The sequence below is a fragment of the Oncorhynchus gorbuscha genome, linkage group LG21, assembly GCF_021184085.1.
Source record: "Oncorhynchus gorbuscha isolate QuinsamMale2020 ecotype Even-year linkage group LG21, OgorEven_v1.0, whole genome shotgun sequence".
Classification (NCBI taxonomy): Eukaryota; Metazoa; Chordata; class Actinopteri; order Salmoniformes; family Salmonidae; genus Oncorhynchus; species Oncorhynchus gorbuscha.
This window is the reverse complement of record NC_060193.1, coordinates 15,337,822-15,356,723: the sequence shown is the minus strand read 5'-3', so window position 1 is coordinate 15,356,723 and position 18,902 is coordinate 15,337,822. Positions and strand designations below refer to the sequence as shown.

The window sequence follows — 18,902 nt, the reverse complement described above, 5'->3', positions numbered from 1 at the left end:
TTGTAAAATTATGCCTGAGTGTTGGAGTGTGCCTATCAGTACATTTTAAAAACATGAAAATCGCGCCATCTATATAGCCTAATATAGGTCTACATTAGAGTGAAGAATGAACGTCGTGTCCCTTCCCCGGGGGGGTGATGTCATAGCGCCAGGGCCGACTGAGACTGAGGCCCCTTCCCCGGGGGGGTGATGTCATAGCGCCAGGGCTGACTGAGACTGAGGCCCCTTCCCCGGGGGGGTGATGTCATAGCGCCAGGGCTGACTGAGACTGAGGCTGTGGATTGTGGGAGAATTCGGACAACAGCCATTTTCGGGTAGCGACTGTCATCCTTGGAACACACTTCTCCAACTGAGAGAGAACGTACCAGTCCCGCACTATCTTTAAAACAAATTCTGACGATGGATAGAACGATGCCGAATCACGGCAAATAGTGTTCCTGTATTTAAGAGCGCTGTTCCGGTTCAAGTTACGGAAGACGAGAACATTGACTAGGCTAATTCGTAGCAGGCTCGAATTCATTAGCTAGCCAGCCAGCCAGCCAGCCATGCTAGCATAATTGGTTACAATGTATTGCTTGGAATTTGCTCGCTTTTAGACGGCAGCGACGTTATACAACGGGATTAAAACCAGTGGTGTGTCGTGGGTTTATTTTTATAGTGCAGCAGACCGAGTAACGTGTCATCAGGATTTAACCGGCGGGCGGACTGGGGAGAGAGAAGGTAAATAGATGTTTATCGTGGTGCACAGACCCACTTTTGTTAAGTTACCTGACTCCATTTAACAATTTGCTTAGCTGTAGAAAACGTATCATTTTAAAAATCGGTGATATTATACCGTTAATCTTTATGTAAACGCAGGTTAATATCGGTACCGTTATCTTTTCAGCCTTGCGGTTCAGGAGCGTCGCCCACTCTTACAAAAAGGGATTGAAGTGGAGCATCACAACAGTCCGTGGTGCTTTGTTTGAGCTCGAGGTTACCGGGGGCAGCGCACTTGTCTTGGGGGAAATAGGACCGTTTCGAATTAAGGTAACGTGTGGATTGAGAGTCATTACGAGGTTTATCAGTGTATTTTTTAACAGTATATGAATTGTATTGGCTTATATTCTTACGTCCAATCGAGAGAGTTGGGCTACAAAATCATACCTGTGCTCCTCTCCCAGACCAGCCTCGTCATATCACCAACGTTCTACTATGTTGCCAATCGAGCTCGTCTTGGTTCGCTACGTTGTTTCGACGAGTCATCGCGTATTTTAAGTGTTGGGGAAATTGTCATGGTCCTCATTGAATTAGCATAGATACTTTGTACTGTGCTCTCACGACCGCATCCATTGCAGAAAGCCCTTGCAGAAGCATATTTCGTTCTGGGCCTCAAACCTGCCTCTATGCTTACAAACATGTCGGAGTGTTTTTTTTGTATAGGACACGAGCCTGCGTGTGACATTAAGGCCTATCATTCTTTGTATGATAAAGGCCAAGATCTTGTAATAAATTAGATCTTCAAAAATACTGAATGTATTTTATTTCCCTGTAATGCTCTGCTCTGTCGATCTCCTTCATTCATCCTCTGTCTCTCATTTCTTGTCATCCCGTGAGAGGGGCGATTCCGAAAGTGTGTTGGTCCATATACTAGGCTACTATTGACAGTAAGATGGATCGACAACAAGCGTTGCAAATTGCCAAACGTTCCATACAGCGTTTGAGAGATTTGTTAGTTGTGGCAATCGGATGGGAAATTACGGGATCGCTCATATTGGTGCATTGCAGTCAATGGATTGTGGGGGAGGGAGGTGATTGTGTGGGCGAGGGCCTCTTGGCGACGCGAGACGAGAACAGGTGCGCGTCTACAGCAGAGGAGTGGAGGAGAAGTCGCGGAGTCGCGCATTTCTGCTCGGTCCAGCTATAAGTCTGCAACGATGCCTGTCTTTAACTTCCATGAGTCCACTTAGTCAATTCTGTTCTCTCGCGAGTCGCGATATAGACTGTCTATAAAGGTAGTGCCACGCAAACTATGCATCGAATAGGTTTGTAACTGAAATGCTCACAGCTCATTCATTGGTTTATTCAAGCTCAAAAGATGAGTCCCATTGGAACAGAGGCAGAGGGCCCAGAGGAGTGAGCTGTGGCATGGTTGGTTGTTGGTAACAGACTGAACAGTTGTGTAAACATAATCTCTCGAGGGATTTTGTTCCTCTAATGCTCATCCTTGAAATAATCTCATAATCGGACATTATTTTTTTCTGAGTCTTGTAATATGATTAGATGGCTCGTTCTCCAACTAGACTTGATTCTAAGAGCTTCGAACAAGAATATGCTAACTCAAAACAATCTCTCTCCCCTCCAGTGTGTGTGAACTCAGGTTATGTCCACCATGGTGTACCCACGCAGCGAGGAGGCCCTGGAGCGCCTGACCCAGGATGAGATCGTGCTCAACACAAAGACTGTGATGCAGGGCCTGGAGACACTCAGAGGGGAGCATGCCCAGCTCCTCACGTCCCTGCTGGACTGCACCCAGCCACCTGCTGCCCAGGAGAAGTCAGGCCTGCTGCGGAAGAGCCTGGAGGCCATAGATTTAGGCCTGGGAGAGGCACAGGTAGGAGAGAGATGTGGGGCAAATAAGGGGTTGAGGGATTCAGTGAGGGGGAAGAGATGAAAGAGAGACAGGAGAGATGGGTTGAGTGGAAGATGCTTACTACTCTGGTTTAGAGGTACAGGATGATGATGCAATGATGACAAATCATGAGTGAAGGGGGGGGAAAGATGATTCTGGTCCTCGACGACGACGTGGTACATTGTGTGACTAAGACTCAACAAGAGGATTTATTTAGAATAATGTCTCTTGTAGAAAGATAATGTCTCTTGTAGAAAGAGAGGACGTTGAATTATAGAGAATAGGGGAGTTGTTGTTCCTGTAGGAAGGTGCCAGTGGGAATCTGCCTTAGACACTAATGGACTGATATGAAACATGAAATGTGTAAAAGAACGTCCCAAAAGACATGCAAAGCTTTCGCTCCGACTCAACTCACTCCTCCACCTCCCCACCCTGTTTTGAATAGAGTAGAATAGAACAATATATTATTGTCCTCCAAAGAGGACGTTATTTGCACTGGTCTCAGAATAGGTTACAACAAGCAGTCAGTCATGGGAGGTAGCCTAGCGGTTAGATCGTTGGGCTAGTAACAGGAAGGTTGCTCTTCGAATGCCCGAGCCGACAAGGTGTGCTCTTGAGCAAGGCACTTACCCTAATCGCTCCAGAGTCTCTGTTGATAATAGGATATGCAACAACAAAAAAACATTTCCAATTAAACCATGTATTAAAACACGTGTACATGTGTTCAATAGAACAGAAAAAACACCCACTAAATTAATAATATTATACACACGTGACCCCCCCCCTTTGAAACCAAAACATTATCAAAGCTTTCCTGTATTATTTGAATCCATCCCCCTGGCAAATAGTTGCCAGGTTGTCATTTAAAATGAGTTAGCTCCTAATTGACCTGCCTAGATAAATAAAGATGGAATAGATCAAACAGAGTCCCTCTCTTCAGGTGATCATCACCCCAAGGCTAGCCGCTTACTCTTTAGAAACGGAAACATTCTCAAAGCTTTCTCTCTTCCTTCAATTAATCCTCTTGAATCCATTTCTGTGGCCTTGCGGAAATCTAATGAGCATAATATAGATCCCCGTAAATATCTGTCTGTCTAAGCTAGATATCTTCTTCTTTCCCCGTGGGCTGCGTCTCAATCACCGATATCTGCCTTCCGCATCTGCTGTGAAAGGTGGCAGAGCTACAGCGTGTTTGTCAGACCATGAGACGTCTGTATGACTATATGTTTTGGGGATACCTAAATGGGTCCTTATAAGGATTCCATAACTTAGTAGAAACCCCCCTCCGGCTTAGACTCTAGAGGGTTAACCCCTCCTTCCATCCATCCCTCCCTCTCTCTCTCTCCCCCCAGGTGATCATTGCCCTGTCGGGTCACCTGAGTGCTGTGGAGTCAGAGAAACAGAAGCTAAGAGCCCAGGTCAGACGACTGTGTCAGGAGAACCAGTGGTTAAGAGATGAGCTAGCAGGAACACAGGTACGTGTACAGCATATCACTACATACTGCTTGCACTGGTAGTTCACTCTAATATCAATGGTTTTCAGATGTTTCTAGACCCAAAGTGATTAAAGTGTTATGAGTCCATGTCCCAATGTATACCATCGATGATGTGGGCTCATCTCGTCAATTTAGATTTTGGAGTATGCTATCATTTTATACCCTTCCAAAGCAAAACATTTGTCGAGCTTCACCTCCCTCACACCCATACCCCCTCTTCTTCCCCTCTTCTCCCCCCAGCACAAGCTGCAGCGTAGTGAGCAGAGTGTTGCCCAGCTGGAGGAAGAGAAGAAGCACCTGGAGTTCATGAACAAGATCAAGAAGTTTGATGACGACGTGTCGCAGTCTGAGGAGAAGGCTGCAGGGGAGACGTCTAAAGACAGCCTGGACGACCTGTTCCCCAACGATGACGACCAGGGACAGGGTATGATGATGATTTACTGTTTTGATTGATTAATTGATAAAGAAGAGGACCATATAGGGGAATCCCACAAGTCTAAATGATTAACATAATTTAAAAAAATCGAAATATGTTTACGATGTGTCCAACCCAGAGACTGTAGTCAACACCTGTAGGAGAGCAATAGAGAACCCAAACCTGTGACATCATCAGCTGTAGCAGGGCACTAACTTTGATGTCACAGGGTTTCATTCCCAAATGCCTATAGACATATTGAGTAATGTGTTTCCCCACCCCCTTCCCTTCTCTGCTGTGTTTCCCCACTCCCCTCCCTTCTCTGCTGTGTTTCCCCAACCCCCTCCCTTCTCTGCTGTGTTTCCCCACCCCCTCCCTTCTCTGCTGTGTTTCCCCACCCCCTCCCTTCTCTGCTGTGTTTCCCCACCCCCTCCCTTCTCTGCTGTGTTTCCCCACCCCCTCCCTTCTCTGCTGTGTTTCCCCACCCCCTCCCTTCTCTGCTGTGTTTCCCCACCCCCTCCCTTCTCCGCTGTGTTTCCCCTCCCTTGTCCGCTTGTTTCCCCTCCGCTGTGTTTCCCCACCCCCCTCCCTTCTCTGCTGTGTTTCCCCACCCCCTCCCTTCTCTGCTGTGTTTCCCCACCCCCTCCCTTCTCCGCTGTGTTTCCCCTCCCTTGTCCGCTGTGTTTCCCTCCGCTGTGTTTCCCCACCCCCTCCCTTGTCCGCTGTGTTTCCCCTCCGCTGTGTTTCCCCACCCTCCCTTCTCCGCTGTGTTTACCCTCCGCTGTGTTTCCCCTCCCTTCTCCGCTGTGCTTCCCCTCCACCGTGTTTCCCCTCCAGCCCAGCCCAGCGGAGAGGTGGCGGCCCAGCAGGGTGGCTATGAGATCCCGGCCCGCCTGAGGACTCTCCACAACCTGGTGATCCAGTACGCCTCCCAGGGGAGGTACGAGGTGGCCGTGCCCCTCTGCAAACAGGCCCTGGAGGACCTGGAGAAGACCTCCGGACACGACCACCCTGACGTGGCCACCATGCTCAACATCCTGGCCCTGGTCTACAGGTGTGTGTAGGATGGATGGATGTGTGGATAGTTTTAGATACACTTGCTCAGATGATTAGCTGGCTGAAGACTTAATGATTAACTACTGGTAGTACATGTATTCATCTTCTAACATGATGAGATGTTTTGTTCCAGGGACCAGAACAAGTACAAAGAGGCAGCCCACCTGCTGAACGATGCCCTGGCCATCAGAGAGAAGACCCTGGGGAAGGACCACCCTGCGGTAGCCGCCACTCTCAACAACCTGGCTGTGCTCTACGGGAAGAGGGGCAAGTACAAGGAGGCTGAGCCGCTCTGTAAGAGAGCCCTGGAGATTAGAGAGAAGGTATGGATCATTACAGAGTTCTTCCTGGTCAGATAAATTCATAGCCCATGATAACTCACAAGTGAAAGTATATGTATGACTTGTCGTTTTCTGTAGGTAAAGTATTTAAATGGTTGTGTGTTCAGGTCCTGGGGAAGTACCATCCTGACGTGGCCAAGCAGCTGAACAACCTGGCCCTGCTGTGTCAGAACCAGGGAAAGTACGAGGAGGTGGAGTTTTACTACAGACAAGCCCTGGAGATCTATCAGTCCAAACTGGGGGCTGATGACCCCAACGTAGCCAAGACCAAGAACAACCTGGTGAGGGGTTCTAGACATTGTCGTAGAGGGTTGACGAGCTACATTTTCAGTAATGAATTCCCCCTGAGAGATTTAATCAAGTTTATTCAAGTTGAACAGACGGATGTTTTTTTTGCAATCTTGGTATTGTTACATTTAATGGCTTGTGTATTGAGTTGTATTTTCACATCAAACCATTTGAGGTTTCATCTCATCTCTCTAGGCTACATGCTACCTCAAACAGGGGAAGTTCAAGGATGCTGAGTCCCTGTACAAAGAGATCCTAACCAGAGCACATGAGAAGGAGTTTGGATCAGTCAACAGTGAGTCTCCTACGACCAGCCGTCCTACAGTGGACATTAACACAACACTTACTGACAAGCTAGGGCTGCATCCTAAATTCCCAACCTGGCCCCATTCCATCATGGCCTCATTCCTAATGGGCATACATCACTCCTCACCTCTCCACCTGATAGATGATGTGTGGTGAGAGTTCTGACACAGAAATGGTTGCCATGCATCATCCAGGTGGGTGCAACACATTGCTGGTGGAAGAGGTGAGATTCCCCCTACTATGTAAAGCTTTTTGAGTACCTCGATAGAAAAGCACTATATAAATCCAATCAATTATTATTAATTAAATGGCACCCTATTCCCTATGTAATGCACTACTTTGGACCAGAGCTCTGTGGGAATAGGGTGCCATTTGGAATGCACCCTACTACTACATTTACCACCAGACCAACCACCTCCAACTCTTCATGTTGCATTAGAAGATGTGTGATTCAACAGTATGTCCATTCTGGCCGGGACTACCCTGTAAACCCTGTGGTCATTGGCTGACCATGCGTGGTCTTGTCCTGGCCAGTCAGCCAGTTCAGGGTTAATACAGGCTATCTGTTGTGTGTAAAACATGTTAATGCAGCACTGCCTTGAAGCCAATCAAACCCTTAAACACTGTCACGCTCAGTAGAGCACAGTACAGGGGTCTGGCATGGGACACTTTGTGTTCCACACACACTGTAGGTTTCACGGAATTTGCGTTGAGGTGGAATAATCTTTAATGATATGCCATAAATTAATCCATTTTGGTTTTAAATGCAAATACCTTTTATTTGTCGTGTGAGGGAACATAAGGTATACTAAACGTATACGGTTCATAACATATGGTATACGGTTCATAAGGTACGGTATATGGTTCATAAGGTACAGTATATGTGTGGTATACAGTTCATAACGTATGGTATATGTGTGGTATACGGTTCATAACATATGGTATACGGTTCATAAGGTACGGTATACGGTTCATAAGGTACGGTATGTGTGGTATACAGTTCATAACGTACGGTATATGTGTGGTATACGGTTCACAACATATAGTTTAAGGTTCATACCATATGTTATATGTGTGGTATACGGTTCGTAACGCGTGGTATACGGTTCGTAATGCGTGGTATACGGTTCGTAACGCGTGGTATACGGTTCGTAACGCGTGGTATACGGTTCGTAACGCGTGGTATACGGTTCGTAACGCGTGGTATACGGTTCGTAACGCGTGGTATACGGTTCGTAACGCGTGGTATACGGTTCGTAACGCGTGGTATACGGTTCGTAACGCGTGGTATACGGTTCGTAACGCGTGGTATACGGTTCGTAACGCGTGGTATACGGTTCGTAACGCGTGGTATACGGTTCGTGGTATACGGTTAAATAACGCGCGTGGTATACGGTTCGTAACGCGTGGTATACGGTTCGTAACGCGTGGTATACGGTTCATAACGCGTGGTATACGGTTCATGGTTCATAACGTATGATGTGCGGTTCATAACGTATGGTGTGCGGTTCATAACGTATGGTGTGCGGTTCATAACGTAGGGTGTGCGGTTCATAACGTAGGGTGTGCGGTTCATAACGTAGGGTGTGCGGTTCATAACGTAGGGTGTGCGGTTCATAACGTAGGGTGTGCGGTTCATAACGTGGTAAACGTATGGTATACGGTCCATTACGCACGGTGTGCGGTTCTGGTCCATGAAACAAAATATATGAATATACAAATAAAACTATGCCACTCATCCCCTCCTCTCTTCATCCCCTCCTCTCTTCATCCCCTCTTCTCTTCATCCTCTTCTCTTGCAGATGACAACAAGCCAATCTGGATGCATGCGGAGGAGAGAGAGGAGAGCAAGGTGGCTGCAGTATAACTGATCTGAACCATGGTCCTTCTGTATACCTGTTAATGGCAGCTTATGAACTCTGATGGATGGGTAGACCAATAAAGACGGAGAATATTCATGTATTAATAATTGAGGGTCTATATATGGTCATAATTAATGTCTACTGCTGCTAACTGCCCCTCTATTCTCCTGGCCTTTCCGCTCTCTCTTATCTCTTTCTCGATTTCTCTCTTGCCCCCCCTCTCTCTCAGGGGAAGAGGAAGGAAGCTAGTCCCTGTGTAGAGTATGGAAGCTGGTACAAGGCCTGCAAAGTTGACAGGTGAGACTTAGTATTAAACTTAATTTGAATGGGAGATAAATACACAGAACTCAGTGTTTTAAATTATATTAACATTGTGGTTTAATGATGACATGATGTTGACATGTACCTCATTCCTGTCAGTCCTACTGTCAATACCACCCTGAAGAGCCTGGGGGCGCTGTACCGCAGACAGGGTAAATTACAGGCAGCTGAGACACTGGAGGAGTGTTCTACCAAGACACGCAAGCAGGTACTGGTAATACGCTACCAGGTACTGGTAATACGCTACCAGGTACTGGTAATACGCTACCAGGTACTGGTAATACGCTATCACTATCAGTTACTAGCAATTCATTGTCAGGTACACAGTTGGGTACTAGTAATTCACAATTGGGTACTAGTAATTCACAATTGGGTACTAGTAATTCACAATTGGGTACTAGTAATTCACTATCACTATCAGGTACTAGTACTTACACGATCAGGTACTAGTACTTACACGATCAGGTACTAGTACTTACACGATCAGGTACTAGTACTTACACGATCAGGTACTAGTACTTACACGATCAGGTACTAGTACTTACACGATCAGGTACTAGTACTTACACGATCAGGTACTAGTACTTACACGATCAGGTACTAGTACTTACACGATCAGGTACTAGTACTTACACGATCAGGTACTAGTACTTACACGATCAGGTACTAGTACTTACACGATCAGGTACTAGTACCTACACTATCAGGTACTAGTAATTCACTGATCAGGTACTAGTACTTCACGATCAGGTACTAGTACTACACGATCAGGTACTAGTACTTACAGTGATAGCGATCAGGTACTAGTGATAGCTTACATCAGTGATCAGGTACTAGTACTTACACGATCAGGTACTAGTACTACGCTTCAGGTACTAGTGATACGATCAGGTACTAGTACTTACACGATCAGGTACTGAGTACTTACAGTGACGATCAGGTACTAGTACTTACTAGTGATACGATCAGGTACTAGTACTTACACGATCAGGTACTAGTACTTACACGATCAGGTACTAGTACTTACACGATCAGGTACTAGTACTTACACGATCAGGTACAGTGATGCTATCAGGTACAGTACTTACACGATCAGGTACTAGTACTTACACGATCAGGTACTAGTACTTACCTGCAATCACTATGCAAAAAAAGAGGTCCTAGAAAAGAAGGTACAAGACACTGGCAGTGCAATTATCAAAGACTGTAGTCTAGAGTCTTGAAGCTCTCACACACTCAGGTACTAGTACTTACACGATCAGGTACTAGTACTTGAACATACAGATCAGGTACTAGTACATGTTGTTAGCGATCAATGTTTTATGGTCTTGTCTCCTTCGCTCCTTCTGTCAGGTACTAGTACCTTCCGATCAGGTACTAGTACCATCAGGTACCACTAGTACTAAATACACCTTATCAGGTACTAGTACTTTGCATTTGATCAGGTACTAGTACTTACACGATCAGGTACTAGTACTTACACAATCAGGTACTAGTACTTACACGATCAGGTACTAGTACTTTGTTGGTACATGCGATCAGGTACTAGTACTTTACACGATCAGGTACTAGTACTTGCATCAGGTACTAGTACTTATTTCTCAGATCAGGTACTAGTACTTACACGATCAGGTACTAGTACTTACTAGCCATGGGCTTGTGCTTGAGAGATCAGGTACTAGTACTTACACGATCAGGTACTAGTACTTACACGATCAGGTACTAGTACTTACACGATCAGGTACTAGTACTTACAAGATCAGGTACTAGTACTTACACGATCAGGTACTAGTACCTACACTATCCAGGACTTGTAATTCACTGTCACTATCAGGTACTAGTAATTCACTATCAGTCACTAGTAATTTGCTGTCACTATCAGGCACTAATGATACGCTATCAGGTATCAGTGATACGCTATCAGGTATCAGTGATACGCTATCAGGTATCAGTGATAGCGTATCAGGTATCAGTGATACGCTATCAGGTATCAGTGATACGCTATCAGGTATCAGTGATACGCTATCAGGTATCAGTGATACGCTATCAGGTATCAGTGATACGCTATCAGGTATCAGTGATACGCTATCAGGTATCAGTGATACGCTATCAGGTATCAGTGATACGCTATCAGGCACTAGTGATACGCTATCAGGCACTAGTGATACGCTATCAGGCACTAGTGATACGCTATCAGGTATCAGTGATACGCTATCAGGTAGCAGTGATGCGCTATCAGGTAGCAGTGATGCGCTATCAGGTAGCAGTGATGCGCTATCAGGTAGCAGTGATGCGCTATCAGGTAGCAGTGATGCGCTATCAGGTAGCAGTGATGCGCTATCAGGTAGCAGTGATGCGCTATCAGGTAGCAGTGATGCGCTATCAGGTAGCAGTGATGAGAGTGAGAGAGGGAGGGGGAGAGAGAGGGATAGAAAGAGGGAAAGAACGCTATCAGGTAGCAGTGATGCGCTATCAGGTAGCAGTGATGCGCTATCGGTAGCAGTTACTGCACATTCAGTCAAAAAAGGTTTTACTATGCAATCATTCAAAAAAGCAGGTCCTACACAATCACTGAAAAAGAAGGTACAAGCACTGAGACACTGGCAGTGCAATTATCAAAGACTGTAGTCTAGAGTCTTGAAGCTCTCACACACTCTGTTTCAACCCTGCTGACATTTAGGATTCATTATCATGTTCTCCCCCAGGGTATAGATGCCATTAACCAGAGTAAGGTGGTGGAGCTCCTGAAGGATGGGGCCCCAGGAGGGGGTGAGCGACGGCAGAGCCGGGAGGGTCTCAACGGGCCCCAGCGGGGGGACTGTGAGGGGGACGACGGAGCAGAGTGGAACGGGGTACGAACCTCCTTTGTCTTATTATTGTTGAAAGATGAAGCATTCGTAAGTGTGAACATACAGTCAAATTAGGGATGGGAATGAATTCCAATACATGTTGTTAGCAAGAATCAATGTTTTATGGTCTTGTCTCCGCTCCTTCTGTGCTGTGTGTACTGTGCACCTTCCCACTCACACACAGACACCAAGCCCCTCCCCTACCACTCACAACAAAGAAACTAAATATCACCTTATTTCTCTCTGACAACAAGCAGTTTAAATTCACAATTTGCATTTGAGGTTTGGTCCGACATAACCGGTCTTCTAGACACACGAAACACATTCAGACATAATTTTAATTGTTTGTAATAGAGGAGAACTTAACTTTTACTTCACAATAATTTCTTTGTCTCAACTCCTAACTTTTAGAACCGAGCAGACCCTACTAAAACGAGAGTATCAATGAACATGATTGTTGGTAATGCGAGCAGAGTTTTAGCCACAGACTGTTATGTGCTAGCTGTCTAGTCTGTGTTTTAGAAATGTGCAATGAGTATAAAAATATGCATTTGTTTAAGGAATTGCCAACTCACTTATTTCTCAGAATGAAAACATCTTCTTAACTCAACTGTTCTACCTTGTTAGCAAGCAAATAGATCCAAGTTGGCCAGACTTTAAATATAAAGAATAGCTGGCTACTTACTAGCCATGGGCTTGTGCTTGAGAGGCTGTTAATGAGACCTGTGTTCATGTTCTATAATGCCTGCTACCAGAAGATGGTCATTATTAGTGGATGTGCACGGTTCTGGTTACATTTGTAACAAAAGGGGCATTTTCGTAGACTTGAATGCTTGATCAGTGATTATTTCAAAACAGCAGGTTAAAATAATGTAATTATTAGTGGGTCTTATGGTTGAAGGCTTTTATTTATCCTAGGTATAATTTTACAAGCCCTGAATTCATAAAATTATTCCAAACTTTTTGAAATGCGGTGTATATACCTAGAATTGTGCAACAAATTGATTTAGAGAGAAAAAGAACAATTGAGATATATATTGTGACGCGCCCGTAAGTTTGAAGAAATGAAGCGTTTTGACACTAATGACTATGTAGCTTAAATCTAGTGTGATGTTTGTTGTGCCTGATAAAGATAATGATATACCTGATAAAGACATTGATATACAGTACTGTGCAAAAGTTTTAGACAGGTGTGTAAAAAATGCTCTAAACTAAGAATGCTTTAAAAAATAGACATGTTAAAATATTATATTTATCAAGTAACTAAATACAAAGTGAGTGAACAAGAGAGAAATCTACATCAAATCCATATTTGGTGTGACCACCCTTTGCCTTCTCAACAGCATCAATTCTCGTAGGTACACTTGCACAAAGTCAGGGATTTTGTAGGCATATAGTCAGGTGTATGATGAAACAATTATACCAAACGGGTGCTAATGATCATCGATCCAATATGTAGGTTGAAACACAATCATTAACTGAAACAGAAACAGCTGTGTAGGAGGAATAAAACTGGGTGAAGAACAGCCAAACTCAGCTAACAAGGTGAGGTTGCTGAAGACATTTTACTGTCAAAAGTCCTACTCCATGGCAAGACTGAACCCAGCAACAAGACACAAGGTATACTGCATCAGCAAGGTCTCCCAGGCAGACATTTTAAGGCAGGCTGGGGTTTCCAGATGTACTGTCCAAGCTCTTTTGAAGAAGCACAAAGAAACGGGAAACTTTGAGGACAGTAGACGCAGTGGTCGGCCAAGGAAACTTACTGCATCAGATGAGACGCATCATGTTTACTTCCCTTCTCAACCGGAAGATGTCCAGCAGTGCCATCAGCTCTGAATTGGCAGAAAACAGTGGGACCCTGGTACACCATCTACTGTCCAGTGAAGTCTGGTTAGAAGTGGCCTTCATGGAAGACTTGCGGCCAAAAAGCCATACCTCCGACGTGGAAACAAGGTCAATGACTCAACTATGCATGAAAACACAGGAACTAGGGTGCAGAAAAATGGCAGCAGGTGCTCTGGACTAATTAGTGAAAATATTTGGCTGTAGCAGAAGGCAGTTTGTTTGCTGAAGGGCTGGAGAGCAGTACACGAATGAGTGTCTGCAGGCAACAGTGAAACAAGGTGAAGGTTCCTTGCAAGTTTGGGCTGCATTTCTGCAAATGGAGTTGGGGATTTGGTCAGAATTGATGGTCCCCTCAATGCTGAGAAGTACAGGCAAATGTTTATCCATCATGCAATACCATTAGGGACGCATCTGATCCCCAAATGTGTTCTGCAGCATAACAACGACCCCAAACATACAGCGAAATTCATTATGAACTATCTTCAGCGTTAAGAAGAACAAGGAGTCCTGGAAGGGATGGTATGGCCCCCACAGAGCCCTGATCTCAACATCATCATGTCTGTCTGGGATTACATGAAGAGAGAGAAGCACGTGAGGCTGCCTAAATCCAAAGAACTGTGGTTATTTCTCAGAGATATTTGGGCCAACCTACCTGCCGAGCTCCAAAAACGGTGTGCAGGTGTACCTAGAAGAATTGATGCTGTTTGAAGGCAAATGGTGGTCACACCAAATATTGATTTGATGTACACTACCGTTCAAAAGTCTGGGGTCACTTAGAAATGTCCTAGTTTTTGAAAGAAAATCACTTTTTTTTTTGTCCATTTAAAATATCAAATTGATCAGAAATACAGTAGACATTGTTAATGTTGTAAATGACTATTGTAGCTGGAAATGGCTTATTTACTTTTATGGAATATCTACATAGGTGTACAGAGGCCCGTTAAAAACAGACGCCTCACAAGTCTGGCAGATTTATTAAATAGTACCCGCAGAGGCTACTCTGGGATGCTAGCCTTCTAGGCAGAGTTATTGCCCAGTCTCAGACTGGCCAATAAAAATAAAAGATTAAGATGGGCAAAAGAACACAGACACTGGACAGAGATACTCTGCCTAGAAGGACAGCCTTCCGGAGTCGCCTCTTCACCTTTTGACGTAAACACTGGTGTTTTGTGGGTACTATTTAATGAAGCTGCCAGTTGAGGACATGTGAGGCGTCTGTTTCTCAAACGGGACACTAATGTACTTGACCTCTTGCTCAGTTGTGCACCGGGGCCTCCCACTCCTCTTTCTATTCTGGTTAGAGACAGTTTGCGCTGTTCTGTGAAGGGAGTAGTATACCGCATCATATGAGATCTTTAGTTTCTTGGCAATTTCTTTCATGGCATAGCCTTAATTTCTCAGAACAAGACTAGATGAGTTTCATAAAGTTATTTGTTTCTGGCCATTTTGAGCCTGTAATCAAACATACATGCTGATGCTCCAGATACACAACTAGTCTAAAGAAGGCCAGTTGTATTGCTTCTTTAATCAGAACAACAGTTTTCATAACATAATTGCAAAAGGTTTTTTTTATGATCAATTAGCCTTTTAAAATGATAAACTTGGATTAGCTAATACAATGTGCAATTGGAACACAGGAGTGATGGTTGTTGATAATGGGCTTCTGTACGCCTATGTAGATATTCCATTAACAATCTGCTGTTTCCAGCTACAATAGTAATTTACAACATTAACAATGTCTACACTGTATTTCTGATCAATTTGATGTTATTTTAATGGACCAAATGTGCTTTTCTTTCAAAAACATATTTTTGAAAGCATTCTTACTTTACAGCATTTTTTCACACAAACGTTTTTGAAAATAATAATTACCTAAAAAATGACATTCTGTTTTAAAGGCCACTCCTTTAATATGCAGTGGTTGTCTTGTTCTCTCAGGAAGGTAACGGTTCATTGCGTCGGAGCGGCTCCTTTGGGAAGATCCGTGAAGCGCTGCGTAGGAGCAGTGAGATGCTGGTGAAGAAACTACAGGGCAGTGGCCCCCAGGAGCCCCGCAACCCAGGGTGAGAGAGACTGCGTGTATGTCTGCACCCTAGCCCATCACTGCTCATACTCTGTGAATCAGTTTTGTGTTTGCCTCAGTGGGTTTGTTCTTTATTGGGGAGCTGACAAGGCACTTGAGTTAGTAACCTAATGTTAAAGGAAAACCCAGGCAATAACACTGTTTCTATTGAGGCTAATTGGATCCTTAATGTCTGTCTGTGTGTTCTTCAGGATGAAGAGAGCCAGCTCCCTCAACTTCCTCAACAAGAGTGCAGAAGACCCCTCACAGGTACCTGGTGTTAGCTGTCCATCACTGTCACTGAGCTATTAACCTGCTAGTTACCAGCCAAGGACTGCTGTCACTGAGCTCCTGAGATGTACATCTGAATGAAATGATTTTACTTTCATTAGTGTCAGATTTAGTTAACACTTGTTTGGTGCCTACCCTTTATCAAACATTGTAATTATTTTCACCTCTAGAGCCTATTTATTGCGTACCTCCCTACTCTTCTACATTTGCACACACTGTACTTCTATTTTTATTTTCTATTGTGTTATTGACTGTACCTTTATGTGTAACTTGTTTTTGTCGCACTGCTTTGCTTTATCTTGGCCAGGTCGCAGTTGAAAATAAGAACTTGTTCTCAACTGGCCTACCTGGTTAAATAAAGGTGAAATAAATCAATAAAAATATCCTTTCTATTTTCTCCCTCCCTCTCTCCAGGACGCCAACACCGGCCTATCAGAATGCAGAGGACTGAGTGCCAGCAATGTGGACTTGTCAAGACGCAGCTCCCTGATTGGTTAAACAGAGACAGGAGGAGGAAGGTCCAATGACGGGACCAGGAGGAAGAAAGTCCAATGAGGAGAGGCAGTTTGCCGCCCAAAGCGATCAAAACACTTCCGATCCAACACTCACATTCAAGACATATTTTCTAAAGAAACAAAAAAACCTGACTTGACGCTTTTAGTGACTCAGACGTCTCTGTCTGTTTTACTATATACTTCGCTGGCATCTATCAAACAAGTAGAGAAAATCCTATTTAAACGGCATGCTGCTTACTAGAAGGTGGAATTTTTGCACTAGACACTCATGATGGTGAGTCTGAGGCATAGCATCATGACAGAATCCATATTGTTATCGCCATGTGACGAATTTCTATCTTAACCCGCACACTCTCATGCAGACACTCAACCTTAGGTAGGCTAGTTCTATTCTGATTTCTATCTGAGAGAAGTGTAACCGACGTCAGTGTGCCGCTAACGGTTTAGCTTCCTCCACCGTCCCTGTCTCCATCCCTGGCTCGAACCAGTGATCCTCTGTTTTGTCACACACGTGACCGCCTTCCATGACAACGTGGGAACACGATTGAGCTATACAAAAGGCACCAATCGGTTAGCTCCATCGGCAACATTTCAAGCTAGCTGCGGAGCATTACGGTACATTCCTAACTCTGTTACAGAAGCATCACACTCCGCTCACTAGTGGCATGATTACTGAATGCTAACAACCCATTCAATGGAAATCACAGTGAAGAAAGCCATATAAATCATATTTGTTTTTAAGACGAGGTATGAACTACAGCTGTTAGAAACTTCAGCGATGTAAAAGACAGATGGTACACAATCTTTTTGGGATGTCAAATAAATCATTGTATTTAAACATCATCTGGGAGAAAAAAACAGCGCTGACCAGTTTAACCTCTCCTTTTTGCTGTCTGAATGGTTATGTATATACAGGTTTAAGTTATTTTCTATTTCTTTCTTTGTATATAGCGCACAGACAGGTTCTTGTTTAAACTGGTTAGAGGTTAGGAGAACCTCTGATTTGGAGACAGACGCTGGAAGAGGACAGTCAGAAAAGAGTGAAGAGAGAAACGGGGAGAATATTGGCACTTAATGGGTGTCCTAACTTAGTCTTCCACTGATATGAAGTGAAATTTTGACAAAATGGAGGTTAGAATTTCCCCCTGAATCTATAGCCTGATCTGGTCAGATATGTTTGTGCTCTAATCAACTACTGTTCCGTTTGTTGCCTTGTCAGACAACTATGAACATGACAGATAAGAGTTGGCTAAAGGTCAAACATATCAGAGACCAGGTTCCAGAAGAAAACGGACTGAAACAGGGAGGAACTACCTGGATTTTTACAATAAGAAACTCTCATTTTCATTTTCTGTTGCAAAAAGGTTTTGTACGGTGTGCACTAATGAATGGCGAGACCAAGTTATCTTAGTTCATCTCAGACTTGGGGAATATACTGGAAATGCTGACAAGCAGTACCAGTGTATCTCAGTCCGTGTGCAGCCTGTTAGCAAAGCGTGGTACAAATGCCTGTTTAACTCCACCACTGAAGTCCCATTTCTCTTACGTGATCCGGTGGTGTTGGTACTGAAAAACACATTATTAGCCTGACTGATGCTGTGGAGGAGAACGTGTTCCTATGTTGAGCGTTGGTTTTAGCAAATGCATGGTCACATGGCTACCACAGCACAACGTTTCTCCCCCAGCCAAATATTATTAGATCTCTACATAGTTGTAATGCCCTCGTATTAGTTAAGATGATACAATACAGTGTTTCTGTAAGAGGGAAGCATTAGGCATCCCGTAGGTACCGTATCATAGATATCTGTCCTTGGTTGGCCTTTACTGAACAATGAGAGCATGATATGTCCTTATCTTTTTATATACAACAGTGATCCTTTATTATAACTTGATGTTGTTTGGAAAGAATCTGATTGGTTTACAGAGAACTTATCTCTGATCTAACCAATGACAGTCCTTCACCAAATGTTCTCATCATTTATGTCTTATTCTTGTCTGTGACTGGCTCCAACCTCGATTGACGATGTGCGGGGCACTGTTGTTGAACTCTGAATGATGATTTGAATGTTGGGTTTTACTTTGATGAGGGGCAGGGAGGGAAGAGGTTGACTGTGTACTGTGTTGTGTTGGCTATTTTAAGTGTCTGGTTTGTGAGTTAGGAGTCCCAAGACTGATACCAAGAGTCTTGGCCAACAGAATGTATATTAGTATATGTCCTAATGAGTTTCACCTCCTGATTGTTGCTCAGTGCAATGTAAAGTGGGAATGGGATGGATTTTTAGATTTTTACTGGGGAAACAGATGGAACAAAAGCTTAAGTATGTGACAAATACAGGCTAGAAGGGCTGAGGAGGAGAACACTGATGATGAATGATAACGGGGGAAATAGAAATATGAAGTGCTGTTTGGTGAGAAAATCGAAAGATTCAGTGATTGAAATGGAAAGTGGAACATTTGAGAGCGGAATATGGAAAAGTGCTTTTAAGTATCATTGCAGCAAATAATGTACAGAATTGTCAATCTCTGTCACACTCAACATGTGCAAGCACCCATGTTGTCTAGCTATGTACAAGTCTGTTGAAACACTGGACTGTAGTCTGTAGATGCTGTATTTACACACCAACAAATGTTTCAAAGAACA

At 44.1% G+C, this 18,902-nt stretch overlaps 1 protein-coding gene across 2 annotated transcripts; it reads left to right on the top strand.

Annotated features, from left to right (window-relative positions):
• Positions 1-243: 243 nt before the first annotated feature.
• LOC124008284 (kinesin light chain 2-like) lies at positions 244-16,267 on the top strand. 2 transcript variants are annotated; one of them, XM_046319441.1, is made up of 16 exons: positions 245-720; positions 887-1,029; positions 2,345-2,593; positions 3,964-4,086; positions 4,348-4,531; positions 5,360-5,576; positions 5,712-5,901; positions 6,027-6,200; positions 6,403-6,502; positions 8,316-8,365; positions 8,605-8,672; positions 8,796-8,904; positions 11,402-11,548; positions 15,332-15,456; positions 15,668-15,725; positions 16,161-16,267. In XM_046319441.1, exons 3-16 carry the CDS (start codon positions 2,363-2,365, stop codon positions 16,242-16,244), a joined length of 1,860 nt encoding a protein of 619 aa, XP_046175397.1. In that variant the 5' UTR covers positions 245-720; positions 887-1,029; positions 2,345-2,362; the 3' UTR covers positions 16,245-16,267. The 2 variants fall into 2 exon arrangements, with proteins under 2 accessions (XP_046175398.1, XP_046175397.1); XM_046319442.1 differs by lacking the exon at positions 887-1,029 and having other exon boundaries at positions 244-720.
• The last annotated feature ends 2,635 nt before the right edge of the window (positions 16,268-18,902 follow it).